The 14502-nt window shown below is 53.6% G+C and overlaps 3 protein-coding genes across 3 annotated transcripts; 2 read left to right on the top strand and 1 right to left on the bottom strand.

Moving 5' to 3' along the window:
* Positions 1 to 2137: 2137 nt before the first annotated feature.
* P175DRAFT_0505366 (putative TBC domain protein) lies at positions 2138 to 4903 on the top strand. Its single transcript, XM_040898080.1, has 3 exons — positions 2138 to 3684; positions 3761 to 4215; positions 4285 to 4903. The coding sequence occupies exons 1-3, from the start codon at positions 2523 to 2525 to the stop codon at positions 4894 to 4896; spliced, it is 2229 nt and encodes a 742-aa protein (XP_040748377.1). The 5' UTR covers positions 2138 to 2522; the 3' UTR covers positions 4897 to 4903.
* Positions 4904 to 5694: 791 nt separating this feature from the next.
* Positions 5695 to 8211, top strand: P175DRAFT_0413615 (uncharacterized protein; the record flags this gene model as incomplete). Its single annotated transcript, XM_040893066.1, has 2 exons — positions 5695 to 6610; positions 6710 to 8211. Coding segments are annotated over 2 exons (2418 nt in total), but the record flags the coding sequence as incomplete, so codon positions are not given.
* Positions 8212 to 8976: 765 nt separating this feature from the next.
* P175DRAFT_0527002 (uncharacterized protein) lies at positions 8977 to 14376 on the bottom strand (the record flags this gene model as incomplete). The annotated part of the gene is made up of 8 exons (XM_040899492.1): positions 13303 to 14376; positions 12097 to 13190; positions 10568 to 12049; positions 10440 to 10535; positions 10148 to 10289; positions 9472 to 9963; positions 9271 to 9408; positions 8977 to 9212 (listed from the first exon to the last, which is right to left on the bottom strand). Exons 1-8 carry the CDS (start codon positions 14162 to 14164, stop codon positions 8977 to 8979), a joined length of 4542 nt encoding a protein of 1513 aa, XP_040748375.1. The 5' UTR covers positions 14165 to 14376.
* Between the last annotated feature and the right edge of the window lie 126 nt (positions 14377 to 14502).

Below are 14502 nucleotides of genomic sequence, written 5' to 3'. Positions count from 1 at the left end.
CTCCGACTCCTTCCCAAAACCACAGGAATCCGGCCGATCCTTAATCTTCGACGGCGAATGTTGGTGGAAACCCGCTGGGCGGGACAAACTCGGCAGAGCTGGGGCCAGAGTGTCAATTCGGCTCTGGCGCCTATTCTCAGCATGCTGAACTACGAGAAAGCGCAAAAGACCGACCTTCTGGGGTCTGGGGTGTGCTCGGTGGGGGACATCCATTTGCGATTGAAAGAATTCAAGAAGTCGCTGTTGTCCCGGCAAGGCCACAACCAGCCGCCAACGCCACTTTATTTTGTCAAGCTTGATATACAGTCCTGCTTTGATACGATCCCGCAGCGGAGCCTGGTGCGGCTCATCGAGAACCTGGTCTCGGAGGAGGCGTATCATTATACCAAATACGTGGAAATGCGACCGGGAAATGAATTTCATAGCATGTGGCCGCCGCAACGAGCCTCTGAGCCGGTGAGAGCCCGACGGAGATTCGCCGGCAGGATCGGACCGATGAGGAAGCCAGAGCATTTGACCCAGGCACTCGCCAACGGAGGGGTGGCGGCCAGAAGAAACACGGTGTTTGTGGATACGACCACACAGAAGGCCTACAGCTGCGAGTATCTGCTGGATCTGCTCGATGAGCATGTGCGACACAACCGGGTCAAGATTGGAAAGAAATACTTCCGTCAACGGAACGGAATCCCGCAAGGCTCGGTACTGTCCAGTATTCTGTGCAATTTGTTCTACGCGGAGATGGAACGAGAAGTGCTCGGGTTTGTGGACTCGGACGCGGCGCTGCTCCTGCGTCTGGTGGACGACTTTCTCCTGGTCACGCTGGACCCGGATCTCGCGATGCGCTTTCTGCGGGTGATGATCCCGGGACAGCCCCGGTACGGAATCTCCGTCAACCCGGCGAAAAGCCTGGTGAATTTCGCGGCATCGGTCGAGGGCGCCCAGATCCCGCGACTCATCGATACGACGTTATTCCCTTACTGCGGCAGTCTCATCGACACGCAGACGCTGGAGCTTTTCAAGGACCCAGACCGGATTCTGGACGGCGCCGAGTCCGTCAGGGCGGCGCTGTCGGACTCGCTCACGATCGAATCCACGCGGCGGCCGGGGCGGGCGTTTCACCGCAAGATCCTGGGGTGGTTCAAGCTTTCCCTGCACCCGATGTACCTGGACCGGGGGCACAACTCGGGGGCGGCGGTGCTTTCCAACCTGTACTCGACGTTCATCACGTCGGCGATGAAGATGTACCGATACGCGCGGTCCTTGGGCGGCCATCCCAGCGCGGAATTGGTGATGCGAACGATCCGCGATGTGATCCAACTTGGACACCGACTGATCCGGGGCCGACATGGGGGGGGATCTCCTTCCTCCTCTTCCCCCCCTGCCTCGGTTTTCTGCCACGTGAGCTATTCTGAGATGCAGTACTTGGGATGTGCCGCATTCCACTTTGTGCTCAGCCGTAAGCAAACGCGATATGTGAGGGTGGTCCGCTGGTTGGGAGCGGTGATACGAGCAGGCGGTGCCGGGCATGCAGCCACGGGATTCCTGGGGGAGGTGGTGCGGACGGGGAACCTGACGTATAGTAGTTGGCGGTTTTGAACTACTCCATGGTACCCAAGGGACTGTCAAGGATGGGAGATTCCTGACGGTCCAAATGTACCATGGTTGGCTGGGGGTCGCTAAGGAACCAAGGGAGAGAAAGGGGGATCTATATCATAACTACTTCTTCCAAGATTCGAGAAGTAGGATAGTATCTTGAATCTTTAGGGTGGTCTCTGGATTGGATGGGATGGGATGGGATGGTATGGTATGGTATGGTATGGTATAGTACCGTACGTACCGTACGTACAGTATGGAGATTCCATTTTCTATTTATTGATCTGGATTGCATGTGTGATTAATTATCTCTTGATATTATTATATAGACTGAATAGAATCAATCTAACAAGATAAATAGAATCAAATAACCCAGTACAAGAATCTATCCATGGCTGTGTGGGATTGGGGCATTCATGACTCTGCATTCATTCATTGGATTGGCTCTAAACACGCCGAATGCAGTTAATCTCTCTCTCTCTCTTCTTCTTCTCTTCTTCTTCATATCTCCTCCTCCTTTCATCACTTTCATTACTTTCATTTGCTTCTTCTTCTTCTTCTTCTTCTTCTTCTTCTTCTTCTTCCCTTTTCACTCATTCCACTCGTTTCTCTTGTCCTTCGCTTGCTTCATCCCTCTCGCTCTCCCAGGTCTCCCTCCCCCCCCATTCGCTCCTCCCTTTCCTTGTGTCTGTCGGTCTACATCCCCTTTTTTTTATTTCTTTTCCCGCCCTCGACCTCTTCTCTCCTGATCCCTGGTGGAATCCAACCTCCTCTCAACGGCCTTTCCTCCCCTTGATCATAAATCGTGGTTTTAATGGCGGTGGCCTTGAAATATTAATACAATTAGCGTCGGGCCCAGTCTTTCGTTTCTCTTCTTCGCCCTACTGAATCATTCCCGGCCTGATACCCCGTTCCAACGCGACTTGACCATGACGGCCGTTTACCCTGCGCCTAATTCCCCCCCCGAGCTCTCCGGCTCCAAGTCCTCCAAATCCTCGTCGTTTCGCTCTTCCTCACGCCCTTCCAGTCCCGACGGGTTCACCGACGTCTCCAACTTTGAAGATATCGGCCTGGGAGACGACGCCGATCTGTCCTATATGCAAGCCTCTGCGGCCCCCTATGGCCGGGCCCCGACGGCCAGAATCATCGGCAAGTCCCCCATGACCACCACCCGCGATCTTACCGCCTCCAATCCCTCCCGACACCACCCCAATGGATTGCCGCCGAAGGGACGCTCGGGTCCCAAGCTGATGACGGGCTCGCGCGATTTGCAAGCGCCACGACCCCAGTCCCGGTCTCATCGGAATCGCTCCACGTCGCCTCTGCGACCGTCGTCTTCCTCTCTCACGTCGCCCTCGGCCCAGACCCTCGCTCCGTCCCCGTCCCCGTCCAGTGCCCGCACGCTCAACCGAAAACAGTCCTGGCAACCCAGTCGCAAATCGCTCAAGGAGCTGGAAGATGAATACCATGACTCGGATGAAGAGCTACCGGAAGACGCCAGCCTCTGGAATGTCCCCATTTCGCCCCGGCCCATGGAAGACCGTGCCCCCTCCAGAGATCACAGCCCCAGTGGACGGAGCCCCGGTCCGCGTCCTTTCCCTCTTTCTCATTCCGTTTCGGAGGCCTCGATAGCCTCGTCCCCGGCACTCCGGTCTCCGGGCGTGCCTCGAGCAACCCGACCAATGGTCCGATCCAGCTCCGCCGGTCCGGAACGTGGCCAGATCTCCCCTCGTAACCCGCGCATCTACTCCTATAATAGTATGATGTTGGATCTCTCTGAAGAAGCCAAGAACATCACGCAAGCGCTAGAGTTCCATGCGGACGAAAACGACCGGAAACGCGGCGATGACCTGCAGAGCGGACTGTCTTCACTGCGGTCCAGCACCGAGTCAAAACGGGGCTCCAACAAGACTGTTGAGCTACCACCCCTGCAAAAATCCAATGTCATGATTGACCCATTGCCTATTAGCAAGGAAAAGGAGAAGGTTCTTTCCCGAACCCGACCTAGCTGGCTCCCTCCAAAGGACCAAAAAGAGGAACGCAAACATTTGAAGGAGTATCAGAAAATGATGGCCCAGTCTCGCGAAGCAGGTTAGTTTTTTTTTTTTTTTTTCTTTCTTTTCTTTTCTTTCCTTTCTTAGGGCCTGGATAGACTCACACGGACTAGACAAACGTAGAGCCGCAAAGGCCGCCTCTGCCAAATGTGAGCGAGACAACACCAGAGATACCTTGCAGCAGATCTGGGACGATTACGTCTACCCCAATTGGGACCAGGCTGTGAGTGAAACCCGTACCCGGGAGCTGTGGTGGCGAGGCATTCCTTCCCGAATTCGCGGATCGACTTGGCAGCGTGCCATCGGCAATGAGCTGGCTTTGTCCGAGGAGACGTACAACAAGGCGCTCCAGCGGGCCAAAGATGTCCGGGCCAAGTCTAGTGATGCCGGGGAAAGTAGTAACAGCCGAGTGATGGAGTGGTTTGACGCCATTCAAAGCGACGTGTCCAACGCATTTGCCGACCTGAACCTCTTTCAGGAAGGCGGGCCTCTGCGTGATACGTTGGTTGATGTACTCGAAGCGTACTCGATGTATCGAAGTGATGTTGGATACACGACCGGTCTTCATGTTTGTTTCCCCCCCCCCCCCCCCCCCGGCCTAAAGAGGTTTCACAACCCGGAAACTCACTATTTGCAGACCATTGCCGCGCTTCTTGTGCTCCAATTTCCCACGCCGGCATCCGCGTTTCTCGCCATGGCCAATGCGCTCAACCGTCCGTTACCAGTTGCGTTTATGACTATGGACTGCGGTGCTATCAGCCGTACTTATTCCCTCGCTTCTACAACGCTCCGCTACAAATTTCCCCGGTTGGCTACGCATCTCTATGACACGCTCCGCCTGAGCGATGAGGAGATCTGGGACAGCATGTTCCGATCCCTGCTCTCGAACGGCCTGGACCTCGAGCGGATCAGTCGCGTGTGGGATTGCTGGGTGTTTGAGGGCGATCGGATTATGATCCGTGCGGCGGTCGCGGTGCTGGGCAGCCTGCAGGCGCAGCTGTTTGGATTCACCAAGCCGGATGACCAGAGTCGTCTGGCGGTTCGAAACATCCTGGCGTGGGGCCCGCGAGATGTCGGAACGAAACCCAAGGAGCGCCACAGTGCGCCGCCCGCAACTCTGACGGGCTTCGGCGGTGGTCAGCTGGCCAATGCGGGCGTGGGAGACTATTGGGTCCTGACCTCCGCTGGCGATGAGGATGGTTTCATGAATGAAGTAAGGGAGGCCGGTAAAGTACGGCCTGCCGCATAAGGACCTTCTTCTTCTTTTTTTTTTTTTTTTTTTTTTTTTTTCGTTTGCCTGTCTCTTCCCGTCAAACTCGTTTATACATTCGTTTCGATTGAACATAGTTACCTCGGCGACTCCGGTACCGTTTTTCTTGAAAGGACGCACGACGGGGTCGTGGATGAGAAATCAGATCTGGCGTTGATTCTCTGTTTCGTGAGATAGATATTCCCAGGGAAGTTGGGGGTCTGATAAAGATCTCTTGATGCATAACTAAATGTGTGTTATTCAATCATGATTGATTACTCAGTTTGGCTTAGTGTGATGACTCAGCAGTGACTCAGCAGGATGACGTCATGATGACAGTGCATCACATGACCATCTCTGGTCACATGCAAATCTTGTCTTTTTCTTTAAATTCAATTCAATTCAATCAATTCAACTTCAATCAATTCAATCTTCTTCAACTCGGTTAAAGATTATAATCTTCTACTTCTATTCTTATCCTGTCGAAGATCAAGTTGGATCCTCACTACATCTCCCCGTAAGCAGTAAATCCCCAGTCAGCCGCATCACAGCCTCACTCCCAGCTGTATCGTCGTAGTCGTAGTCGTATTCGTAAGAATATATATATATTATATATATATATAGATAAATATATCTTAAGAAGAGACGGATTTCTCTCAATCTCTGGTTCCTCCTCTTCCGACTCTCCCGAGGATGCGTTTTTTTTTTTCTGTGCTTATTCTTCCATGAACTCATTTCTTTTCCTTTCTTTCTCTCTCTCTCTCTTCCTAACTCCCCATCATGGCTCATTCTCTCATGAGCTCCTCCGATGACGACCCCCCCGTCCTCCATCCAGTCGATGCCGCTCGCGAGGATGAGGCTAACGAGATGGTCGGGGTGAGCATTGGCCTGGCTCAAAGTCGTCTCAAGGCTCGGGCCACCCCGATCGAGGAGAAGTCCCGCATCATGGAACGCAATGGGGGCGACTTGGAGGACCACAGCCTGTTTACCCCCGAGCTCACCGATGAACCCGAAAGTCTCGCGGAGGAGAAACCCCCGCCAGCGCCTGCATCCTCCTCCTCCGCCCGATCCAGCTTCACCCGTTCCATTCTGAGGTCCGGGTTGCCCCTACGACCCCGCGCCTGGTCCGGGGACAGCCACACCAGCTCGCGCGGCTTCAAAAAGTTCTTCCCCGATCTGGGCTCCTTGGCCAAACGCTCCTCGCTCGCCCTCCTCCCCACCAGCTCGTCGCAGCGTCGCTCGCGCAGCCTCACCTGGAAATCCGCCTCCTCCCGCCTCAATCTGGACCAGGAGACCGTGTCCCATCCTGCTACTTCTCCGAGGCGCTCCAGTTGCAGTCCCGGGGCTCCTGCCGCCGCCGCCGCCGCCGAGGAACCCATTGGCGATCTCCCGTCCTTGGAACCACCGGCGGCTACCGCTCCAGGCAAGTATTCGTTCTCTCGGCGACCGAGTGCCACCCCGTCCGGCTCAATCCCCCCCGCCTTGCGACGCTCCTCGTCCGACCAATCGCTCTATCTGCGCGCGTCGTCCACCGCATCGTCCCTCGAGCATCGCCCCCAGTACGAGCATGTTCATTCCCAGATCAACAGCCGATTCAAGGCGATCAAAGACAGCCTGCAGGACTCGAGCAGTCGCCTCTTGAGCATGCCGACCCTACTACACCTCCAGGACTTGCGTGGCGAGTGGGGGTATAAACAGTTTCTCATGGACCCGAGTCACCGAAGAACGCAGAGCCAGAGCACGGCTGAGAACCTCCCATCGGCATCCGGATCGCCAACACTAGCACCAGCACCAGCACCAGCACCAGCACCAGCACCAGCACCAGCACCGCCGCCACCACCACCACCACCACCGCTATCGTCATCCTCAGAGGCATTCCGCGAGCAGTCGGCATCGCCGTTCCCCCACGCCCAGTCACCCCGGCTCAATTCGAGCACCGCCGCCTCCACCTACCCTCTTCTCACCGAGGCCTTGGGCGAGATGACGGGGGACGTGGTGGTCATGGGTGGTTACAGGGGATCGATCTTGCGCTCGGCCAAACCGCCGCAGCGCCAGCTGTGGGTGCCGATGAAGGTCGGCTTGAATCTCCGCAAGGTCGACCTCGAGGTCGGGCTGACGCACGAGGACGAGGAACGGATGGAAGAGTCCATCATTCCGTCGGGGGTTTTGTCCCACATTGGACCCGTGGACATCTGTCGGCGGCTGCTGAAGCGACTCCACAAGTGCGACAACGCGGTTCGGGGTGACCTCCGCGTCTGGAACTACGGCTACGACTGGCGCCTCAGCCCACATCTTCTCTCGCGCCGGCTGATCCGCTACCTGGAGGGACTGCCTTGCAACGCGCCAGACGTGCCCCGCAACAAGAGAGGGGCCTATGTCATCGCCCACAGCTTGGGCGGCTTGATCACCCGTCACGCCGTGAACCAACGGCCCGATCTCTTTGCGGGCGTTCTCTACGCGGGGGTCCCCCAGCATTGCGTCAATATCCTCGGCCCTCTGCGCAACGGCGACGATGTGCTGCTCAGCTCACGAGTCCTCACCGCTCAAGTCAACTTTACCTTCCGGACCAGCTTTGCCCTACTTCCCGAACGGGGGCACTGTTTCATCGACAAGCGCACCAAGGCGGAATACCTGGTCGACTTCTTCGACCCGCAGACTTGGGATGAATACCGGCTCTCGCCTTGTATCAGCCCGGCGCTGCCCGCACCCACCTCCCGCGGCTTGAAGGATAATCTCCCTCTCCTCGGCAAGCGCTTCTCTGCCGTCCTGGGCAGCGAGGCTACTACCGCCGACCCCGCGCAATCCCCTTCCATGCCCCTGAAACCGTCCCACTTGGTGGCCCCCCAGAGCGCAGGCTCCAGCACCAGCCCCAGCGCCACCTCCGCGCCGCCGCCGCCATCATCATCATCATCATCCTGCACTATCCCGCGCGCCGACGCCCTGGCTTACCTCACCCGCACGCTCTCCGAAGTCCGCCGCTTCAAAGACGACCTCGTCTTCAACCCCACGCACCAATCGCTCAACCAGTACCCGCCTTTCGCCGTGCTGTACAGCAAAGCCCTCCCGACCGTGTACGGCGCGCGCGTGGCCTCGCGCGACCACATCAAGTACACCAGCGCCTACGACGACCTGGCCTTTGCCGCGGGCGACGGCGTCTGTCTTGCGTCGGCCGCCATGCTGCCCGCGGGGTATCGGATCATCAAGGACGGCCTGGTCAAGACCGAGCGCGGCCATGTTGGCTTAATGGGTGATCTGGAGGGCGTGGGGCAGTGTTTGCGCGCATTGGTCCGGGGGAGACGCGAGGGCGTAGGAGTTGGGGTTATTGCGCCTTGAACCCTTTTTGACTCCCCCCCCCCCCCCCCCCCCTTTTGTTCTATTGAATGGGGTTTTTTTTTTTGGCATTCATGATATTGATACCCTCACCCTACATACTTATTCCTATATATATATATATACATACACACACACACGTATACCCTACCTCCCTACCTATCCTCCTAACGATAACGGTCCCCAAATGCATAAATGATAAAAGACTTCCCGCCTCAGAATACATTATTAACCTTTCTTCCTCCACTATTCTCTCTATCTATCTCTATCTCTAGTATTATATCATTATAGTTTGCACAGGGAAAGAAATGTCTATATTGATCATACATACCATATATATATATATATATATTATCGTATCATACAAGTACTGTCCTCGCACTCGCACTCGTATCGTTATTAGATAGAGTAGCAGAGAAGAGAAATACTTGGGAATTGTATGTATGTACGTACGTACAAACGTTATGAGATTTAGGTGTATATTTATTTATATTTATAGATTTATTGTTGTAGTGTAGTGTATATCTGCTTTCATTGCAGTCGGGGTTTTATCTAACCTCCTCTCAACTTTTACCGAACCAACCAACCCAACCAACCCAACCCGAACATGTACATATATATATGTATATGTATGTATGTATGTATGTATGTATGTATGTATATATTGAAAGACGAGCAAAAAAAAAAAAAGATTTAACTAACAATAATAAAGAGAGAAAAGAAAGAAGGAAAGAAGGAAAGAAAAAAAATTTAGTCCGTTCGTGAATTGGTAATGCTTAGCACTAGGATATCTGTCGCGCCAACCTTGGTCAACTCGTCCATCACGGTTGCAATCTTCTTCTTCTCGACCATCGAGCTCACAGCCACCCAGCCGTCCTCTTCTAGGGCTGTGACGGTGGGCGCGCGCTTGCCCGGGGTGATGCTGCATGCGGTAACGAGGCTGTTGCGGTGGATGTTGTACTGGCACAGGACAAACTTTTGGGCGGCTATTTTTACATATATGCGTCAGTTCTGTTCTTAAGATTCGGAAAAGAAGAGACGTACTAATAACACCACGGATACGAGAGGAAATCAACTCCACCAGAGGGTTTTGCGTGTTCTTGGATTTCACCAGCACCGAGGTACTCTCGACAACGGTGTCGATGGCCGTAAGGCCGGCGGCTCTCATGGTTTCACCGGATTCTACCCACCTATTAGTACTACTCCCGTATAAGGAAAAAAAAAAAAAAAGAGAAGAAAACTCACCAACAAGATCCACAATGCCATCGGCCACTCCCAATGCGCAAGCCGCCTCCACACTTCCACCAACATACTTGATCTTCGTGCTCATCTCCTTCAAATCGCTTACGCCCTCCAGCTTTGCAAAGAACGCCGCGCTCAGCGCCGTAAAGCTCGTCACGATATTCCGTCCAATCAACTGCTTCGCTTCCGTGACGTCGCCCTTCTCCGGAACCTGGACTTGCAGTTTACACCCTCCAAATCCCAAATCCATGATCTCCTCAACCATGGAGGTTTCTCCCGAGGGTAGTTGCGCATCGTGTTCAGCGACTTGATCGCGGCCCGTGATACCAATGTCGACGCGGCCTTCGCCGACAAAGGTTGGGATGTCGGCCGCGGGGAGGAAGATTAGCGCGATGGGGAGGTTCTTGACGAGGGCGATGTCGAGACGGTTTTCGCGGCGGAATTGGATGTCACAGCCAGCGAGCAGGTCAAGGGTGGCTTGTTGGAGGCGGCCCTCTGTTTCTTCCTGTTAGTCTCTCTCTCTCTCTCTCTCTCTCTCTCTCTCGATTCCATGAGAAAGGTGAGTCATTGGGAGGAACTTGCTCTTAGGAACAGCGAAGAGGAGTCTTCCTTCTAGGCTGGAGGGAAACGGTCAGAGATCGAAATAATTTAACTAAGCGCTGGAATGCAATTGACTCACTGGTTAACGAGATCCATCTTGATTTCGGCGCGGGGTAGGAGTCCAGATTCTTGAATTTCAAACGAAAGGATAATGACAAGCAATTAATGTAATCGGAAACGTCGGTCTGCTCTGTAGCGGGGAATTGACGGATGAAAGAGGTCTAATCCTGTATGAACAAGGTGGCGCGTTGCACTGGGTATGCGAAAAGCTTGAAAGATGATGGATGGTAAATGAATGAATGGCTTCGACTTTGTTGGGCGGAGGCGGAGGGGTATCGGAGATGCCTGGGTTCTCAGGTGTCAGTGCGCACCTCCGAACGTTCCTGACTTTTCAGGCATCCATCCAACCTAGGGTACTTTTGAGGATTCCTCCTAATTTTTAACAGAGAGAGATTGTAGCTAGATATCTAGTTACAGTAATGAATCATTATAACTCCACCACACTGGTGATCAATCGTTCAATCGCTCCCTCAGTCGAATCCCTCTTGATCATCTCCCCAACCGCCGCCATGAGTCCCGCAAGTCGACGACGCCGGATTTTGTCTTCCAGCTCTGCACTCTTTTGCTTCGCCAGCTCCAGTAATGGTGCTGGGAGATTCGCCAATCGAGCCACGTTCAACCCGTAGCTACGATGCGCAACGCCTTCGCCAACCTCATACAGAAATGTAATCTCCTCGTCAGCCGCAGCGCCCGATCCCGCCCCAGTCCCGGACTCACTAAAACGCATGTGCACGTTTCGTAGCTCGTGGTCGGGAAAGGCGGACACCATGGACGCGAGATGCTGGTAATGCGTGATAAAAAGGGTCAGACTGCGGATGGACCGGACCATGTAATCCAAAACCGCCTGGGCAATGGCCACGCCGTCGTGTGTGGACGTTCCTCGTCCTAATTCGTCCAAAATCACCAGCGAACGTGGGGTCGCCTGCTTGAGGATATCTGCCGTCTCGGAAAGTTCCACCATGAATGTAGACTCACCGGCTAGCATGTTGTCAAAGGCGCCCATCCGGGTGAATACTGCGTCGAGCATGCCTAGTTTTGCTGATTGAGCTGGAACGTAGGATCCAATCTGGCCCATGATGGCAATGAGCGCGACCTGCCGTACGTAGCTGGATTTGCCGCCCATGTTGGGCCCTGTGACTAAGAGCGCGCGCGTCTGGTCGCTGTCCAGGTCAATGTCATTGGGCACGTAGCTGTCGAGCAACAGTTGCTCAACCATCGGGTGACGTCCCTGTTGCACATGGATGCGTGTCTCTTCCGTGTATTCGGGTTTCACGTACCCCGGCTGGCGGGCGATGGTAGCCAGCGATATCAAACAGTCAAGCGTCGCCAGGGACTGCACGCAGTCTCGGAGATTTTGGTAGTTGGTTGCGATTTCGGCTTGAAGGGCCAAGAAGGCTTTGTCACACGCTGCGGCGAGCGCTTCCTTGTGCTGGTCTCGTTGCCGGATCATTTTGATAACTTCAGGAGTATGGAATCTCGACACTTTCTTGGTGCCGCTGACTTTCACCCAGGATGCGGGCACGCGTTTGATCGAGGGCGAGTTATTCTCCACCTCGATCAGGTAGTCAATGCCGGCCACAGATACATAGTTCACGGTCTTCTTGGTGAGAGCGTCCCCGGCTTCAGAGCGATGCTCCTCTAGCTCATGCTCAACGGCCGCAATCCCCAACTTCTGCTCACTAATCTCTTCCGTCTCTTCTGCGTCCCTAAAAAACGCATATTTATCATCACTTTTAGCCGCATGCATGTTAATTTTGTTGAGAAAGAATACCACGTCGTCCATTATCGCCGGGAGAGATGCCATGGCTTGACTGATAGCGCGCGAAGAAAAGCCGGTGTCTTCAGGAGCCTTGACATCCACAAACTCTTGCGCTATCATCTGCATTGTCTGAAGCATGGTGAGGAGCTCAGGTCGGGTGCACTGCAAATGTTAGCCCTGGCCCGCACAAAGCACTGAGGGTTACTCACCTTTCCATAGTATATCCGAATCAATCCCTTCTCGAGGTCATGCTTCACTCGCGCAAGTAGAGCCTTGACTCGCTCAACTGATGTGGTGTTATCTGGATGGTTCAACTCCTCGACAGCGTTGACTCTTTCTTCCAGCTGGTGCTTATCTAGCAGAGGTCGTCCAACCCATTTCCGAAGTAATCGCTGCCCGAAACGTGTCTGGGTTCGATCTAAGGTCCAGAAGAGACTGCCCTTAGACGAGTAGTCCGTTTGATTCTGATAAATCTCAAGGCTGGTAAGAGTGTTTCCATTGAGAAGCATGTGCGAGCGAGAGGAGAAGTGCTGGAAGTATTTGGTCAACTCCAGAACATGTTCCAACCCATACTCGGTCATATGCCTGATCATAGCCGAAAGACAGATCGTGACCTGGTCTGGCAGATTCAGCACTTTTTGGAGCAAGCTACTAGCCACCTCGTCATCTGCAGCGTTCACCGATTTCATTTTTGCGGCGTAAAAAGACGACACATGGCTATGTGATTCAGCTGCGGCGGTTGTCGTCTTCGGGGCTCTCTCCACACGAATTTTATCACCAAAGACATTTGTCTGGCTCCCGGAGAGATGTTCAACTAGCTTCTCTGTGGCTCTCGACAGTTCACCGACGATAAGAAGCTCACAAGGTGCAATATGGAGTAACCGCGTCTCAATCTCGCTTCTCATAAACCCGTCATCGAATTCGTCGTAGACAATGTCCCCGGTGGTTGGTTGGACAGCGACAACTCCAACGTGTACCTTCTCGTCATTACCCCAGCCTTTGGCATTCACCTCCGTGATGCATAGGATATAACCCGTCGCGGAGGCGCCCCCAGAAGCCGCAGCCGTAGATCCGTCCAGACCCTCAACATCATCAATATACGTCCCCTTCGTGTACACATTGGTGAGTTTGCGGACAAATGGGGCATTGCGGTTATCGCCAGCCGCTTTCAACGCCGCAGTCTCGAGCTGCCTAACAACACCCACTTTGTAACCCGCAGTAACGAGGCGCTTCACATGAACATGGAGTCTCTGAGTCGGTATACTCGCAGAGGCAAACCGATCAAGATGCGCTTCGGAAGGATCTAGACACAAGAACAAACTTTAGCCAAATCCAACAGTAGGGTGGGGGGAAAAAATAATAATAATAATAATAATAATAATAATAATAATAATATCATCTTGGAGAAAACTCACGTTCATCATATCTCATCTTCCCCGGAATGCAAACAATACTCAACTCCTTGGCTGCAATTCGCGCATCCTCGCCAAAAAACCGAAACTTATACCCTACTTCAACCAGTAAAACTGTATCCATGTGTTTCCGCTTTATATCGATGATTTGCCTCTCCATCGGTGTGAGTTTCCCAGTGGCTTTTTTCCCTCCCCTTCCTTTCGTCGGAGCAGGAGGCGCAGGCGCCGCCTCTTCATCGTCCTCGCCCTCCGCACCCTCGTCAACCGGCACAACAGCGTCATTGAATCTACTACTTCGTCCGATTCCAATAAGACAGTCCGCTCCGCCTAATTTCCGAACAAACTTCTGGTGCAGCTTCTCTCTTTCATTCTGCCGTCGACTAGCTTCCTCTTCGTCCAACCCATCCAGCTCAACGGCTCTATCGCTTCCCTGCGCTGCCCCAGGAGAGCTCGCAAACTTGGATAGCTCCGTTCTTTGACTACCTGCCGGTTGTACGGGTTCATCTGTTCGAGACGAGGACAGAGACTTTGGCTTTGGCTTAGCTTTTGGATTTGGCGCTGATGTTGACGGGGAAGTTAACTTCGCCTCCGCTGTTGGGCTTTGTGACTTGGGTTCGGCGTGAAATCCATTAATCTTGGCCCTTTTCGACGCTGGGCCAACAATATCATCATCATCTTCTTCTTCTTCCGCTATTTCATGATCGTCTTTATGTCCCGCCGCTTTGGTGTCCGGTCTTTCGGCGTCGTTCGACAAGGATGGTTGCGCCACCTGCGGTTTCTTGGTGAAGAAACTGGCGATGGTAGGCTGTTTTCGTTTTAAGCTTGGAGAAGACGAGACTGATGGCTGGGATGAACGGAGAGGCATTGCTTCGCTTTGTAGATTCCGTGATAGAAAATCGCTCTATCGTGAAATGTGCCGAGTATCCAGGTGAGAGCTAGGAGGTTCCCAATAAGCAATGTTTCATTCCGAGCCTTTCTGAATCCGACAGAAAAATCAAAAAATCCCCTCATACGTATGTATGGCAAAGGTCCCAAAATATTCCCATGAAGCAGGATGGGGCAATAGGACAAGCTTCCAGTCCGTTATCGTAGTTCGGAGCTTGACGCGTGGGGAGAGCGCGTTAGTTACCCGTGTCGGAAATTGGCTTATCTAATTACATAGAGGCAGTTAACTACTTGAGTGGTCACCACCACAGTGTATCG

The sequence above is a fragment of the Aspergillus ochraceoroseus genome (genome assembly GCF_002846915.1).
Source record: "Aspergillus ochraceoroseus IBT 24754 chromosome Unknown P175scaffold_13, whole genome shotgun sequence".
In the NCBI taxonomy this organism is placed as follows: domain Eukaryota; kingdom Fungi; phylum Ascomycota; class Eurotiomycetes; order Eurotiales; family Aspergillaceae; genus Aspergillus; species Aspergillus ochraceoroseus.
The sequence above is the reverse complement of the archived record's forward strand: the minus strand, read 5'-3'. Positions and strand labels throughout refer to the sequence as shown.